The sequence below is a fragment of the Narcine bancroftii genome, chromosome 4 (assembly GCF_036971445.1).
Source record: "Narcine bancroftii isolate sNarBan1 chromosome 4, sNarBan1.hap1, whole genome shotgun sequence".
NCBI classification, from domain to species: Eukaryota; Metazoa; Chordata; class Chondrichthyes; order Torpediniformes; family Narcinidae; genus Narcine; species Narcine bancroftii.
This window is the reverse complement of record NC_091472.1, coordinates 65,256,098-65,273,588: the sequence shown is the minus strand read 5'-3', so window position 1 is coordinate 65,273,588 and position 17,491 is coordinate 65,256,098. Positions and strand designations below refer to the sequence as shown.

General features: G+C 43.4%; 1 protein-coding gene across 1 annotated transcript in view; it reads left to right on the top strand.

Annotated features, from left to right (window-relative positions):
- pnpt1 (polyribonucleotide nucleotidyltransferase 1, mitochondrial) overlaps positions 1–16,248 on the top strand; it is a 99,819-nt gene extending 83,571 nt beyond the window's left edge. The window contains exons 21-28 of the mRNA XM_069931489.1: positions 801–864; positions 942–1,025; positions 2,306–2,389; positions 3,998–4,104; positions 4,200–4,255; positions 6,345–6,423; positions 6,587–6,634; positions 15,989–16,248. Coding sequence (XP_069787590.1) covers positions 801–864; positions 942–1,025; positions 2,306–2,389; positions 3,998–4,104; positions 4,200–4,255; positions 6,345–6,423; positions 6,587–6,634; positions 15,989–16,144 — 678 coding nt within the window. The 3' untranslated portion in view covers positions 16,145–16,248. The remainder of the gene's footprint in view (positions 1–800; positions 865–941; positions 1,026–2,305; positions 2,390–3,997; positions 4,105–4,199; positions 4,256–6,344; positions 6,424–6,586; positions 6,635–15,988) is intronic.
- The last annotated feature ends 1,243 nt before the right edge of the window (positions 16,249–17,491 follow it).

The following is a 17,491-nucleotide window of genomic DNA, read 5'->3' as shown; positions in this document are numbered from 1 at the left end:
GGATTGCAGTATCTAGAATACAAAGAAAGATTGAGTAGACTGGGTCTTTATTCATTGGAGCATAGAAGGTTGAGGGGAGATTTGATAGAGGTATATAAAATTATGAGGGGGATAGATAGAGTAGATGTGAATAGGCTCTTCCTCTTGAGGGTAGGTGAGATTGGAATGAGGGGTCATAAGTTAAGGTTAGGGGGCAAAACTTCAGAAGGACTATAAGAGGAAGCGTCTTCACTCAGAGAGTAATGGCTGAGTGGAATGACCTTCTGGAAGAGGTGGTTGCAGCAGGGTCAATTTTGTCATTTAAGAGAAGGTTGGATGAGTGCATGGATGTGAGGGGATTGGAGGGTTATGGGCAGCGAGCAGGTAGGTGGGACTAATGGAGTTCACTTAAATCGGTACAGACTAGAGGGGCCAAGATGGCCTGTTTCCGTACTGTAAGTGTTAAATAGTTATATCTGCTTTGTGGAATTGAACTGACTGTTAACTCATGGTTCTCCATATTGTGTGTATTATCTGAATTGGAACATTCATGCATTGTCAGTAAATGTGAAAGCCCACAGTGACTTGGAGATCAAATGTTGAAACACCTGTCTGCACTTCTTAACCAGCCCTGCAACTTTGCACCGGGGATGAATTTATTTAGGATATATGCCAGGTAATTGAACTCCATTTACAGGAGTATGTAATACTCTTCAAACAGGAAAAAAAGGTAGAATAATGCATGCTGATATTTTTTTAAAATAGTCTTTACCTATGATTTGTATCACATTCCACTGAAATAATTTGCTTTGTTTCCTTAGGCAGATGTTAAACTAGCAGGATTGCCATTGAAAATTATAATGGAGGCTGTACAACAAGCTTCAGGTAAATCATACATACATACAAATAACTCCAATTTTAATTATTTTCATTATTTCAACATTTCTTTTATTTCAATCAAGTTGCCAAGAAGGAAATCTTGAGCATAATGAATAAAGTAATTGCAAAACCCAGAGAGAAGAGGAAAGAAAATGGGCCTGTACTCGGTAAGATTAATACTGATATCTTCTATACTTCATGATAGTACTTAAACACAATTAATCACCTATTAATATTATCAATTCATTTATAATGTCACTTTGTATTCAAAAATGATACCTCATTGCAATTAAAATAAATGTAACTTGGATGATCTTCAACATGTGATGCTTTGAGGAATACTTCCACATTTGTCCATCAATTCTATCCATAGGCAGAGACATAAGTCACAAATGTAAGATTCAAGATACAGTATTTAATACATTTACATATTTACCATTTATATGCTGATGTTCTTATATCCATAATTAGTAATATTGTACTTGATATAAACTTCAGGTCTATTTTTCATTTTGACTAACTGTTCAAATTGTTATTGCACCTTATTAGGTGAATTCCTATAAATGCAATTGAAATCTGATGAATCTTGATAATGTTGGTAAATTGCAGTTTTCATGACTTCTACATATTGTAGTAACAATAAAGATTTCAGATGTATTGTCAGAATACATACATGACATCACATATAACCTGAGATTCTTTTTCCTGTGAACGAGGCAGTATTACCACTTATTGGCAGTGCAAAAAAAACAGACCCAATATACACATGTAAACAAATAAAGAAATGAAAAAACAACTGCATACAGAGATTGAAAAAAATCCATAAAGTACTAAAGTAAGAGTTCTTAAATAAGTCCCAGTTGAATTTGTTGTTGAGGAGTCTGACGGTAGAGGAGTTCCTGAACCTGGTGGTGTGAGTCTTGTGCCACATATACCTCTTTCCTTATGGTAGCAGAGACAACAGAGTGTGTGCTGGGTGGTGTGGATCCTTGATGATTGCTGCTGCTTTCTGATGTCAGTGTTCCCTCTAGCTGTTCTTGATGGTGGGAAGGGTTTTACTAATAATGTCCTGGGCTGTGTCCATTACCTTTTGCAGGGCTTTACACTCAGGGGTCCTGGTGTCCCCATACCACTGTAGATGAATAAATCTGCATTTATGCATCTGCATTACATACAAATTACTAAACAAAAATGCATAAAAATATGGTTAGAGAACAGCAAAAACAAATCTCTCTTGTTCTTGTATTGAATTTTAAAATGCAATTATTTATCTGATTCTTTCAAAACTGTTCTGCTAATTAATGTAACTGCTAAGGTTCTGTTTTATATCAAGAAGAGGTTTAAATTTCCTCTCAGCTTATTTTATTGCCATTTACTTTGTATCTCCAAATCAGCAAAAAAAAATGAAACCTGAAAAAGGGAAAGTTTATTTACTTGTATATTTCAGAAACCGTGCAAGTGCCATTATCAAAAAGAGCTAGATTTGTTGGTCCAGGGGGTTACAATCTTAGAAAACTTCATGCTGAAACTGGTAAGTACAGTATTATTGAAAATATAATTTTGCTTCATGACATAATGCATCAAAGCAATGTGTACATAAGTGCAGATGAACAAACAATGGGGACAGAATACTGGCAAAATTTGGGTTTTGATAAAATGTTTGAAGTAGACCATAGTGTTGAGGGCAGAGATCTGGAGATTGAGAATTGACAATACACAAGGTGAAATGAATAACATTGCTAAGGAACCAAGAATGAGTATATGTAAGTATGTCAGATGTTTGCAATTTGTTCCTACAGAGGATGGAAGGATAGGAAAGTAGAGTTTTTAAGGATAGCAAGTTGGTAGTCCAAATTCATCAAAATACCAGGGTTTCATATTGGTCATTAGTCAAGAAATGAAACAAATTTCTGAATGGAACCATGATTACTATTTTAATCTGGTTTAGTAAAGTGATTTTTTTTTGATAATTTGATAAGTGGGATTTAATTGCAGAGGTACAAAAAGATGATAGTTAGCTAGAGATGAATATTTATGTATGCAACAATGAAAGTTACATCACTTTCACAAAGACAATCACCAAGGGACAATGAATAGGTGAGGGAAAAGGAGATTAATGTTGAATCTTTGGGAATTGCCTAAAATTACCAGCATCATCCAATGGGCTGTTAGAAGGGATTTTATGCTTGTGTGATTGGTTTAGCAATGATAAATGAGACACCTTGTTATCTTCCGAATTATATTGAAAATTATGTTTTTATGAAAGAAAAGTTCCACATGGACTAATGATCATAGTTGGTACTGTTACAGAGTTCTGTGTGATGTATTGGCCTATGTGTTGTGTGGTTTTATGTTAAAAAGTGACAGTTTGCCTTAGAGAGCCAAGGTGAAGGTGGACTGCTGAGAGAGTGGGAGACAGACTGAACATATGCAGAAAATGATTTTAAAATTTCTGGACTTGGACGATAAACCACCACTGGGGGTGCTGTGGAGTGGATGAAGGCCCAGAGCATGAGTCATGGTCTGGAGGACAGTTTAGAATGTTGGGATTTCAAAAAGGATGAACATTCTGAAGGCAGCCAGAAGGATCCGGACCAAGCCAGTTATTCCTCTCTCTGCAAGCAACACAGGACAACTTCGAATTTTATGCTCTCTCTCTCTATCTCAAAGATCTTTTGGCTTCAATTTACCAAACAAACTGAATTTTGTTTATGATCTTTGCTTCAGTTGAGATCGAAGTTTTGTGAGTCTTGTGTGTTTTGTGTTTGTTTTGTGTCTTAAGTTTTTCTGTGGGCTGGTTGGAAATATAACTTAGACTTTAATTACATATGTTATATTTAGGCTGGGGAATTTATTAGTTTTACACTCCTATAGAAATTTGCATAGTAACCAGTGGGCATTGTTATAAAAGGGGGGGATTTTGAATTAAAGTTTGAAGGTGAAATTTTGTTAATAAAATAATTGTTCATGTTTACCCCTGTGTGATATGCTTTCTTTGTGGTTGCTGGTTTGATCTTGTAACAGTACCATCATCGTCTTTGATACACAGCAATATCAAAATAACTCTAATCTTTTCAAACTTATATAAAAGTCTGGGTGACATTTTTTTAAGCAATTTTTAATCTTCTATTTTTCAAAGGAGTCACAATATCTCAGATTGATGATGAAACATTTTCAGTGTTTGCACCAACTCCAAATGCTATGCATGAAGCTAATGAATTCATAACTGAACTCTGCAAGGATGATGTAAGTATAAACATAAATATATGTTAGACTGTATGCATACTTCATTCTGTATTAAAGCAAATAGTCATTTTTGTTTTTGTTACCCTATTCCACAGCAAGAACAGCAACTTGAGTTTGGCGCAGTTTACACTGCCACCATAACTGAAATACGGTAAATATACAATGCAGAAATCATATTTTGTTCTACATGACTTGAGGTGAACACAAACTGTATTATTTTTATAATTGTGTTTACAAAAAGGAATTAAAATCTAGCCCACCAGTCTGCTCAGCAAAAATGTACCCAATTAACCTATCAACCCTGAATGTATGGAATATGGATGGAATCCATAGCAACCAGGAAAATCCCATGCAAACATGGGGGAGAGTGTACAAACTCCTTATAAACAGTCGCAGATTCGAACCCGCATTGCTTGTGCTGTAATATCATGTAACTAACTGTTACGCTAATTGTGCTGCTTCCTATCCTGTGTGTAAACCCAAATGATGCATGTTTTGGATGAATGACTATTGACACTGAATTATAGTAATTTTTCATGGGATTTTTTTTCACTCAAAGATATTCATGCACTAACTCAAGCTAATATGTGTTCAGTGCCAAGCCTCTAATATAATTGTAAAAATACTATGTTGGAGAAACTCAGCAGGTCAAACAGTATACCTTATATAGCAAAGATAAAGATACATAACCAATGAATTGGGCTCGAGCCCTGAAACTCAGCAGGTCAAAGAGAGCTCAAGCCCGACTCATTGGTTATGTATCTTTATCTTTGCTATATAAGGTGTCCGTGAACTACTCTTTGCAGATGATGCCGCTTTAGTTGCCCATTCAGAGCCAGCTCTTCAGCGCTTGACGTCCTGCTTTGCGGAAACTGCCAAAATGTTTGGCCTGGAAGTCAGCCTGAAGAAAACTGAGGTCCTCCATCAGCCAGCTCCCCACCATGACTACCAGCCCCCCCACATCTCCATCGGGCACACAAAACTCAAAACGGTCAACCAGTTTACCTATCTCGGCTGCACCATTTCATCAGATGCAAGGATCGACAATGAGATAGACAACAGACTCGCCAAGGCAAATAGCGCCTTTGGAAGACTACACAAAAGAGTCTGGAAAAACAACCAACTGAAAAACCTCACAAAGATAAGCGTATACAGAGCCGTTGTCATACCCACACTCCTGTTCGGCTCCGAATCATGGGTCCTCTACCGGCACCACCTACGGCTCCTAGAACGCTTCCACCAGCGTTGTCTCCGCTCCATCCTCAACATCCATTGGAGCGCTTACACCCCTAACGTCGAAGTACTCGAGATGGCAGAGGTCGACAGCATCGAGTCCACGCTGCTGAAGATCCAGCTGCGCTGGATGGGTCACGTCTCCAGAATGGAGGACCATCGCCTTCCCAAGATCCTGTTATATGGCGAGCTCTCCACTGGCCACCGTGACAGAGGTGCACCAAAGAAAAGGTACAAGGACTGCCTAAAGAAATCTCTTGGTGCCTGCCACATTGACCACCGCCAGTGGGCTGATAACGCCTCAAACCGTGCATCTTGGTGCCTCACAGTTTGGCGGGCAGCAACCTCCTTTGAAGAAGACCGCAGAGCCCACCTCACGAACAAAAGGCAAAGGAGGAAAAACCCAACACCCAACCCCAACCAACCAATTTTCCCTTGCAACCGCTGCAATCGTGTCTGCCTGTCCCGCATCGGACTTGTCAGCCACAAACGAGCCTGCAGCTGACGTGGACTTTTTACCCCCTCCATAAATCTTCGTCCGCGAAGCCAAGCCAAAGAAGAAATAAGGTATACTGTTTGATCTGCTCAGTTTCTCCAGCATTGTGTTTTTATTCAACCATGGTGTCTACAGGCTTTCATGTTTTACCTCTAATATAATTGTCTTAAATCTTCTACTGTAGCACCACCAAAGTCGTGAGCAAGTTGTGAACAGTTCAATTTCAATCTTTCTATTGCAAGAATTATGTTAATTACAGATATACCAGATTCAAAATTAAACTCTATATGAACAATATAAATTATTCTTTCCAAAGACTATTTAAGTTTGTATTTCTTTGTGAGTTACAGTTTAATTTAATAAAACTGCTAGTTCATTGTCAAATTTCAGTCCTTTCAGTTTGCACTCACCAAATTCTGTTTTGAATTTATTTGAATTGTTTTCATCTAAGTACTAAATCACAAGTAATCATTCTTAATGTAGTTTACTTTTGGTATAATTGTTTTTTTAGGGATATTGGTGTTATGGTGAAGCTATATCCCAATATGACACCAGTTTTATTACATAATTCTCAACTTGACCTCAGAAAGGTAAGAAGTTTGCATTCAAATGCAATAAATAATAACAATTATAATGTAGGGCTTGCACATGGCCACATCAAATATAGATTCATGAATTTTATAAACTTAAGATGGGGGTTATAAGAGCTTCTAAATTTCACACAATAAAACTTGTTTTTTTTAAATTTTCTAGATAAAACATCCCAGTGCAATTGGCCTGGAGGTTGGACAGCAGATTCAGGTAATATTTTTGTTTGATGGATTAGTTTTGAATAATTTGGAACAATTGAACAATTAACAATTTTGTTACAGATTTTTCTTGTTTACTAGTTCTTTGTATTCCAAATTTTCTACACTATACTTTGTATTAAAGTGTTTTGTCATATGGATGATTCTTCCCCCTCCACCGCCACTGTGTATTGAAAATTGGGATTCCTATGAAATATTAAAATCATATGCAGTTGGGGGTGGTGGATCAAACGGACAACAGACAAGACAGGAGAGGTAAGGAAAGTGGAAATGGAAGGACATTGGTCTTTAAGCAATTTTCAAACACTCACAGGTTCATGCTGCAAGTAGTGCAACACTGTTCAGAAGGAAAAGTAAAACACAAAAATCTGCAGACAATGTGGTTGAAGTAAAAACTCAATGCTGGAGTAGGTCAACCAGTGTCCTTTATGTACCAAAGGTAAAAATACATAATCGATGTTTCAGGCTTGAGCACTGAAGGTATAGAAAAATGTTGGCAGCCATCCAAATAAAAGAGTGATGTGGAGGTGTGGTCGTAAAGGCAGGAGGCGATGGATGGAGAAAGGAGAAGCGATCAAGGGAAGGAGAAGAACTGGGAAGGGAAGGGGGAAGAGGTGAGCAAGTTAGCAGAAACTGGAAAAGTCAATGTTAATACCATCTGGCTGGAGAGTGCCCAGATGGAAAATCAGGTGTTGTTCCTCCAATTTGCGGGTGGTCTTGGTGGGATAAGGCCATGGACAGACATGGGAGTATGACACCAAACTGGAATGGTTTGCTACTGGGAGGTCTCTGTCACTGGTGCAGGTGGACCAAAGGTGCTCAGCAAAGTGATCTCCCAATCTGCACTCAAGTCTCTCCCATGTAGAGAAGACCACAAAGGAAGCACCAGATGCAGTCAATGAATCCTGTGGATACACAAGTGAAGTGTTGCTTCACTTGAAAGGCCTTTTTAGGGCCCTAGACCGAGGAGAGGGAGGAGGTGTGGGCACAAGTGTGGCACCTCCTGCGGCCCTAGGGGAAGGTGCTGGTGGGGGGGGGGGGGTCAGGGGCAGTTGGTGGGGAGGGATGAGTGCAGGGGGTCCCTATGGAAGGCAGATGGGGAGGAGAGGGGAAGAGGTATCTGGTAGTAAGATCCTGTTGTAAGTGTTGGAAATTCCAGAGGATAATATGTGGAGTCTGGTAGGGTGGTAGGTGAGGATGAGGGAGATTCTATGTTTGTGGCATCAGGGGGCAGAGGGGCCCAGGGCAGATGAATGGGAAATGGAGGAGATGCGGGTGAGGGCTGAGTTGATGGTGGTAGGGGGGAGGAAGTCAAATTTGTGGAAGAAGGCGGACATTTCAGAAGATCTGAACTGGAAGACCAAATCATGGGAACAGATGCGTAGAGATGGAGAAATTGAGAGAAGGGGATATTGTTGTGGGAGTTGGTGTTTGTATGAGGCCACACAACAGCTCTCACACACCTCCTCCTTCCTGACCCTCCCACAGGACCCTACCATGACATATCAAGCCACTGTCTCTAACACCATATCCAACCTCATCACCTCTGGTTACTTCCCTTCCATGACCATCAACCTCATTGTCTTCTATTCCCGTACTGCTCATTTCCACTTTCTACCCAAGATACACAAACCCAACCATCTGGGTAGACCCATTGTTTCTGCTTGCTCTTTTCCCACCAAACTAGTTTCTTCTTATTTTGACTCTTAACTTTTCTTCTCTGGTCCAGTCCCTCCCCACCTCCATGCTCTCCATCTCTTCAATGACTTCAGATTCCCTAGACTTGTCCACCTCATCTTCATGATGGATGTCCAATCCCTTTATATCTCCATCCCCCATAAAGAAGGTCTTAAAGCACTTCGCTTCTTTGTGGATCAGAGACCCAACAAGTCACACTCTAGCACCATCCTCCTCTGCCTGGCAGAACTTCTCCTCACTTTCAAAATCTTCTCCTTAACTCATCTCACTCCAAAACTAATATGGTGGATTGCTATCAACAATTTATGATAGATTTAAAAATGGGTTCAGGGAATGTAATCAGGAGTGAATGGGAAAGAGATCTGAACATATCAATTTCTGATGAAGATTGGGATACTAAACTTGACCTGATTAACACTACTTCATTTTGTGCACGACATTGATTATTGCAATTCAAAGTGGTATATAGAATACATTTGCCTAAAGTTAAACTTGTAGCGCTTGCTACACAGATTGAAACACACCACAACCACATTGGAGGTTTCAAACGAACTGTTTATTCAAACCGTGTATGCCCCTTTAAGGGTGGGGTGAGCTCCGCCCTGCATCAGTGGTGATGTCACCACACTTGCCCAAGGCATGCACCTTGCTCTAACCCACGCAGCACAGAAGTCCCTTGACGGTGCCATCTCTTTGCAACTGCCCCGCGGGTGCGGCGGTTCAAGCAGGGCCAGTTCACCACGAGGATGTGCACTGCCACACAAACCCCCCCCCCCCAGAACCGGCTTATGCGTCTTGTCGCCTGGGCGGTTGACCTTGTCGTTTCGGCAGGGCCGTCATTACCGGCTGGCTAAGGTCCAGGTGTGCCACCTTGAGTCGGTCGGCTGTGAATAACTCAGGGTGAACGTCTTGGCTGAGCATTGCAAAACTTTGTAGGGGCCTTCATAGGGGCGTTGCAAGGACGCGGTGTGTGGACCTCACTAGACGAAAACAAAATCAGCTGTGGCCAGCTCCTTGCAGACGCAAGACCGGGCGAATGCCATGGTGGGTCGGTGGATGCTAGTGAGGCAAGCTTACCCCGCAAGTCTGCCAGCAAGGTCCAACTCTCTGTCGCGGAGCCGATGCTCGGGCCAAAGAACTCCCCAGGTAGTGACAGTGGCGCACTGTAGACCAACTCCGCAGATGATACCTGTAGGTCTCCTTTTGGAGCCGTTCTGATGCCGAGCAGGACCCAGAGCAATTCATCCGTCCAGCTGGGACCGATGAGGCGAGCGATGAGGGCTGACTTTAGGTGCTGGTGGAAGCGCTCCACGAGGCCATTGGCTTGGGAATGGTATGCGGTAGTGTGATGGAGCTTGATCCCCAAGTGGTTTGCCAGCTGTGACCAGAGGCAGATGTGAACTGGGCACCTCTGTCGCTCGTCATGTGCGCCGGGACCCCGAACTTGGCAATCCAGTGGGCGAGTAGGTTCCTGGCGCAGGTCTCGGCTGAAGTGTCCCTCAGTGGGATGGCTTCTGGCCACCTCATCGCGCGGTCAACTACTGTCAACAAATAATGGGCGTCCCTGGACACTGGCAGGGGGCCCACGATGTCGATGTGTATGTGCTCGAACCTCTTGGCGTCAAGCTGCTGTACCAGGGCCTCTACATGGTGCTGGACCTTGGAGGTCTGACACTGCACACAGTTTCTCACCATCTGGGCTACCTGTTTCTTGAGGCCGTTCCACACGAACAGTTCTGTCATCATATGAACTGAGGTCTTGACCAAGGGGTGGGCCAAATCGTGGACCATGCTGAAGACCTACTGCCTCCTTTGCGGTGGGACTACTGGGCATGGCGAGCCAGTGGAGACGTCACAGAGCAGCATGTCGGGGCTGCCCAGCAGTTTGAGATCCTGGAGCTGGAGACACATGATGGCGGTGAGGAAAGCTTGTGTGTCTGCATCCTCCTTCTGCTCCTGTTCTAGCTGGGCGTAGTCCAGGCCAGGAGCGAGGCTGTGGATGGTGGGCCTTGAGAGTGCATCTGCCACGACATTGTCCTTACCCGCTTGGTGTTGGATGTCGGTGGTGAACTCCGATACATAGGACAGATGCCGCTGCTGGCGCACCGACCATGGGTCTTTGACATTGTGAGGACCTGAGTGAGCAATTTGTGGTGAATGGCCTGCCGTCTAGGAAGTACCGGAAATGTCTGATGGCCAGGTATAGGGCCAGGAGTTCCCTGTCAAAGGCACTATATTTCAGTTCCTGGGGGCGGGGGTGCCTGCTGAAGAAGGCAAGCGGGCTCCACTGGCCGTTGACTGTTTGCTCCAGGACACCTCCGGCAGTAATGGCTGATGCATCCACCGAGAGCGTGGTGTGGGCGTCCGGCTGCGGGTGGGCTAGTAGGGTGGCGCTCGTCAGGGCATCTTTCGTCACAACGAAAGCAGTCTTGGCCTTTTCCATCCATTCCAGGGCACATGATGTGAGCCACTCCTAGGATGAACCATCTGGGCTACCTGTTTCTTGAGGCCCTAGGTAAAAGTTGACCATGCCGGCAAATTCCTGTAGACTTTTGAGGGTGTCGGGATTCGGGAACTGGCGTACAGCTGCGACCTTCTTGGGTAGCAGGTCAGCTTCATCCATGGAGATGTTATGGCCCAGGAACTGCAGGGACTCCTTGCCGAACTGGCACTTGGCCATATTGACCGTGGGGCTGAACTCTGCCAGGCGGGTGAATAGCACACAGAGATGGACTTTGTGTTCGTCGTGGTCCCGACTAGTGATGAGGATGTCGTCAAGATAGATAAACACGAAGTCAAAGTCTCTGCCCACCACGTCCATCAGGGGTTGGAATACCTGGGCCATGATTTTTAAGGTCGAAGGGCATCCACAGGAACTTGAATAGGCCGAATGGGGTGACAATCACGGTCTTGCCGATGTCGTCAGGGTGGACCAGGATCTGGTGGTAACCCCATACCAGGTCAACCTTCGAGAAAACCCAGGCGCAGTGCAAGTTGACTGTGAAGTCCAGTATTTGTGGGATGGGGAATCAGTCCGGCGTGATGGCATCATTGAGGTGATGGTAGTCCCCGCATAGGCGCCAACCCCGGAAGCCTTGGGGACCATGTGGAGGGGGAAAGCCCAAGGGCTATCCGATCTGCAGTCGATCCCCAGCTCCTGCAGTCGGTAGAACTCCTCCTTTGCTAGTTGCAGCTTCTCAGGTGGAAACCACCTGGCTTTGGCATGGAGTGGGGGGCCCTGGGTTGAGATGTGGTGGCAGACTCCATGTTGGGGCATGGCAGAAGTAAACTTGAGCTGCAGGATGGAGGGGAAGTCGTCGAGTATGCGAGAATACTTGTCCTTGGGGGTGCTGATGGAAGCTATCCCAGGGCCACACGCGTCTGTGGCGTTGAGGCAGACAGATTGGAGGGTGTGGGCATTTACCAACTGCTCGCCTTTGATGTCCACCAACAGGCTGTGCGCCCAGAGGAAATCGGCTCCCAACAGCGCTGTGCCCACAGAGGCTAGTACAAACTTCCAGCGGAACTTGTCCTTGCCAATCTGGATCTGTGTGCTGCTTGTGCCAAAAATCTTGATGGAGGATCCATTGGCCGCCCGTATGCGGGTGCGGAACTCGAGGACAGTCGAAGGTCGGAGGAAACTTCGGCCACTGGACTTGTCGATTACATGCAGGAGGCTGTTTGTGCGGCCAACCGTCGCAGCCATTAACGGCAGCTAGCCGGGTCGTTTCCCTGGAACGCACAGGGCTGCCTGCACTTGCGGGATTGGGCCCCCCAGCATTGATGGTTGAAACACCAGATGAGGTGGTGTTCTTCCGGTTTGTGCTGGGGGGGGGGCCGCTTGCGGTCGATTGGGCCCTGGGCGGGTGATCTAGCTGAGGGCAGCCTCATTTTCTCACTTGCTCCGCCAGAGGATGTCTGCGCGGGCTGCGACTCAGTGTGGATCTGAGAAATCCTCATCTGCCAGCAGGAGTTGTATGTCCTCAGGCATCTGTTCGAGGAAAACCTGTTTGAAAAAGAAGCAGGGTCTGTGGTCCTCTGCTAGTGCCAGCATTTCATCCATGAGGGCAGATGGGGTTTTGTCGTCCAGACCATCCAGGTGTAGGAGCCTGGAGGCGTGCTGCCGCGGAGAGAGGCCAGAGGTGCCAAGGAGGAGGTTTTTGAGAGCGAGGTACTTAACTCCAGTGGGTCGTGGATGAGGTTGTCCACCCTGGCTGCGGTTTCTTCATCGAGTGCACCCATGACGATGTAGAACATCATGGTGTCTGATGTGATGTGTCGGAGGTGAAACTGCGCTTCCACCTGCCCGAACCAAGTGCAAGGGCGATGCTTTCTGAAAGGGGTGGGGGGTTTCACCGCGACTGCATTGATAACTGCGTAATCCATATCGACAGGCCAGAAAACTGTCTGGATTCGCTGGGGTCACCCAGCTATACAGATTGAAACACGCCATGACCACGTTGGAGGTTTCAAACGAACTGTTTATTCAAACTTTGCGCGCGCCCCTTTAAGGGTGGCGTGAGCTCTTCCCTCGCATCGGCGGTGACGTCACCACGCTCGCCCGAGGAGTCCGCCTTGCTCTAACCCACGGCACCATCTTCTCACAGCTGCCCCACTGGCACAAGCGGGGCCAGTTCACCACGAGGATGTGCGCCACTACAAACTATCCCGTTTTTATCCTGACATGGATCTACTATTTAGAACTTATGAGGCATATCTGATCCATATGTTTTGGGGTTGTCCAAAACTGAAAGATTTTGGGGTACAATGTTTCCAAACGCTCTCAGAGATTCTCAGGATTAAATTAGAGCCGTGTATTGCTTTGCTAGGTTATTCTTGACAGGAAAATATTTCCTTGAATCTAATTCAAACAAGAGTTGTAGTTTTTTTACTTAATCGATAGCCAGGCAAGCAATTTTGATTAAAAGAAAGATAGTTTACCACCTATTCCTATATGCTTGAGTTTGGAGAAAATTAGATATAATATTAAAGAAACTATGATTGAATTTGACAAAATATGGGGCCCATTCATGGACTATTATAAAAACTTAATTACATAGGCTTGAGTGTTCAGGGGGTTACTTGATTGTTGTGTAGAGGCCAAAACTAGATTTTTTGCTTACTTTTTGCTGCTGAGGGGTAGGATTAGTATGGGGGAGGGGCTTTCTTTTTTTCTTTCTTTATTATCTTTCTTTGAATTCTGTCTTTTTTTCCTTTTTTTATTTCCCTTTTTCTTTACATTTAGAAGAGATTACTTTATTTAGTTTTCTTAACAGGAATTTATTTCAATAAAAGAATATGAACCAGTTTTCCAAATGAATTTCTGCTATATATGATTTTTGTATTCAATATAATGTATAATTTGTATATGATTCATGTTCTGTATTTTAATGTATTAAGATATACAATTATTGTTTATTTAATAAATGGCATTTAAGATTTCTCTCTTCTAAATCAATAAAAATATATTAAAAAGAAAAGGAGAGGCCATGGGTACCCACCTGGGTCCCAGCTACGCCTGCCTGTTTGTGGGCTTTGTGGAGAAATCCATGCTGCAAGTCTACACAGGTAAAACCCATCAGATCTTCTTCCAGTATATATACGTGATAAGCTCGTCAACTTTATTCACTTCGCAGCCAACTTCTACCCCGATCTCAAACTCACCTGGTTCCTCACAGAAAACACTCTCCCCTTTCTGGATTTCTCTGTTTCCATCTCAGGAGACAAGCATTCCACCAACATATATTACAAACCCATTAACTCCCTAAACTACCTTGACTATACTTCCTGTCTGCTGCAAGGATTCTGTCCCCTTCTTTCAATTTCTCCATCTTCGCTGCATCTATTCCCAAGATGAGGTCTTTCAGTTCAGATCTTCTGAAATGTCTGCCTTCTTCCATAAACTTCCCCTCTACCACCATAAACTCAGCCCTCAGCTGCATCTCCTCCATCTCCTATTCATCTGCTCTAGCTCCCTCTGCCCCCAGATGCAATAAACATAGAATCCTCCATATCCTCACTCACTATCCCACCAACCTCAGGATTCAACACATTATCCACTGGAATTTCTGACACTTACAACAGGATCCCATTATCAGACGCATCTTCCCCTCTCTGCCTTCTGTAAGGACTGCTCCCTCCCTGACTCGTGCTCTCATCGCTTCCCCCCCCCACCCGGCACCTTCACCTTGGCCACAAGAGGTGCCACACTTGCGCCCACACCTCCTCCCTCACCACAGTCCGGGGCTCCAAACAGGCCTTTCAAGTGAAGCAAAACTTCACTTCTGTATCCGCAGGACTGATTTACTGCATCTGGTGCTCCCTTTGTGGCCTTCTCTACATCAGAGAGACTAGGTGCAGATTGGGAGATGGCTTCGCTGAGCACCTTCGCTCTGTCTGCTACAGTGACAGAGACCTCCCAGTAGCCAACCATTTCAGTTCTGTATCACACTCCCACTTCTGTCCATGGCCTTATGTACTGTCCCACCAAGACTACCTGCAAATTAGAGGAACAAACCTGATTTTCTGTTTGGGGACTCTCCAGCCAAATTACATTAACATCGACTTTTCTGGTTTCTGCTAACCTGCTCTCCTCTTCCCTCTCCCCTCTTCCTTTCACTTTTTCAGTACTCTTCCCCCTTCCCTCTCTATTCACTTAGCCTTCCCTCCTCTCCTTGCTTGTTGCTGCCCCCTCCCTCCCTTCTCCACATCTCCTCCTGCCTTTGTAACCACATCTCCCCCCACTCTTTTGTTCAGACGGCTGCCAACATTTTTCCATTCCTTGGTGAAGGGCTCAAGTCCGAAACATCAGTTATGTATTTTTACCTTTGCTATATAAAGGACACTGCTTGACATGCTAAATTTCTCCAGCATTGTGTTTTTACTCTTCAGAAGGAGGTGGAAGACAGATAAAAACAAATGTTTCGGGAATGTCCAAAAATTGAATGGTTATGACTGCAGGCAAACAACTTTTTAATGCCTTGCTTTAAAAGCTGACATAGAACCCAGGACTTGTGCATTCAGGTTTTGTATAATTAACTGAGGTAGGAAAGGCTAATGATTCTAACAATTGGATTGGTCCTACAACATTACACTCAATATGTTTCAGTGTTGTAAGATCTCGTAGGAGATGTGGCACAGCAAATGGTTATACCACAAAAAAAATCAAGTGAGCCTGAATAGCATATTCTTGGCAGCGCTTGAGAAATTCTGATACCTTTGCATTTCAAAGCACTCTGATGGATGAGAGACCAGATAATTGGAACAACACTTTACTCCTGTCACCCTACATTAGTTTTACGAGATAGAATGAAGTACAGCACTCTTTTTTTTAAATAAAGCTGAAGTAAATAATCTTTGAATAAATCAAATTTAAAAAGAACTCCACTAGACACAAGAAAATCAGTCTCTTTTTTTGTGGTGGGGGGGAGCTGTTGGTGGAAAACAACCTCAAATCAGCTAAACAGCAAGTAGATTGGTGTAGCTTAGATAAGGAGCAATGTAACCATAGAGTTTCAATTAAATGTTCAAAATTTAATTACTATCTGTGTAAGTCCTGAATGTTCATACGTATAAAATTTAGATCAAAATTAATAAATTGAAGTGAGTTGAAAAGTTGATGTAATAAAATTTTTCCTTTTCAAAACAGGTCAAATATTTTGGTCGTGACCCAGCAGATGGAAGGATGAGACTCTCCCGCAAAGTACTGCAGTCTCCAGTTACAACAGTAGTTAAAAACCTGAGTGACAGAAGTAGCATTGTAATAGGGGCGAGAGATTCGACGTCATCCAGTGCTTCCTCATGACCACGTTCATATTTTGTCTAGTCTAATAAAAATGTAAAATAATTTAAAAAAACAATTCTTCAATCTTATCAGTCATTTATTTTAAAATAAAAGGCTAAAAATAATTGTATATATTATTTTCTATGCTTACTAGTGCCACATTTATTTACATGCTTCCTTAAATGATCTTGACATGTTGTAAGTACACTGTATCCTGTTTTTGTGTAATAAAATGCTGATATCAGAAAGGTTGAGCTTCTTTCTGTAGTCTGCAGTCGCTATGATTATAGAGCAATACATAAAAGTGGTGTTAGAGAAACTCATCTACGAGAAGTTAAGGGCCCAAAATGTTGGTTATCCTTTACTTTCTATAGGTGCTGTGTGACCTGCCGAGTTTCTCCAGCATTTTTTTGTATTGAGCTGTTTTAAACTCATTCCAAAACACCATGAGAATAAATAGTACAAAATTAAACAAAAACATCTAAAATATTTTTATTGCATCATTGATATATTATTTCAACTCCTAGCTGGATTTCTTGCCAAACTTTTCTAATCAAAATCCAAATAGGCACACTGAACCACACTCATGAGGGTCAATTTACAGCAGAGACAAAACCCAGACATCTTTGATATGTGTGAAGAAACTGGAGCACCTGGAGGAAACTTGCATGGACACAGAGAGACCCTGTTTGAACTTTGTCTTTGGTGCTGTGAGGCAGCAGTTCATCTAATTGTGCTGCCCTTTCTGCTATGCAGTCATATCAGTTAGCTTCACGCTCATAACTTCTTGTTTGAATTTGTACCGATACAGACAGTTCCTATAAAAATTACAAAATTATTTTCTTGATTTCTGGTGAATATTGAGGCAACAGATTGCAGCAACGAACTGGGCTATCTCTCATCACTAAATCCAAAATGGTCTTCCTTTTAGTTGCTTCCAGAATGTAAGTTTGAAAATGTTAAGTGGATGAGGGAGAAAAGAAAGATTGTTTTCTGGAATATTTATGTGGAGAATTGGCATTCAAATAAACCAAAATGGGATATTTAAGTGCTCTGTTTAAGGTATTTTTTGTCACAAAATATCTTGTACTGTGAGGGAAGGGTTCTTCTGTAAGCAGATTGACAGATTATATCTAACATTCATTCTTTCTTTGGCTTGGCTTCGCGGACGAAGATTTATGGAGGGGGTAAAAAGTCCACGTCAGCTGCAGGCTCGTTTGTGGCTGACAAGTCCGATGCGGGACAGGCAGACACGGTTGCAGCGGTTGCAGGGTAAAATTGGTTGGTTGGGGTTGGGTGTTGGGTTTTTCCTCCTTTGCCTTTTGTCAGTGAGGTGGGCTCTGCGGTCTTCTTCAAAGGAGGTTGCTG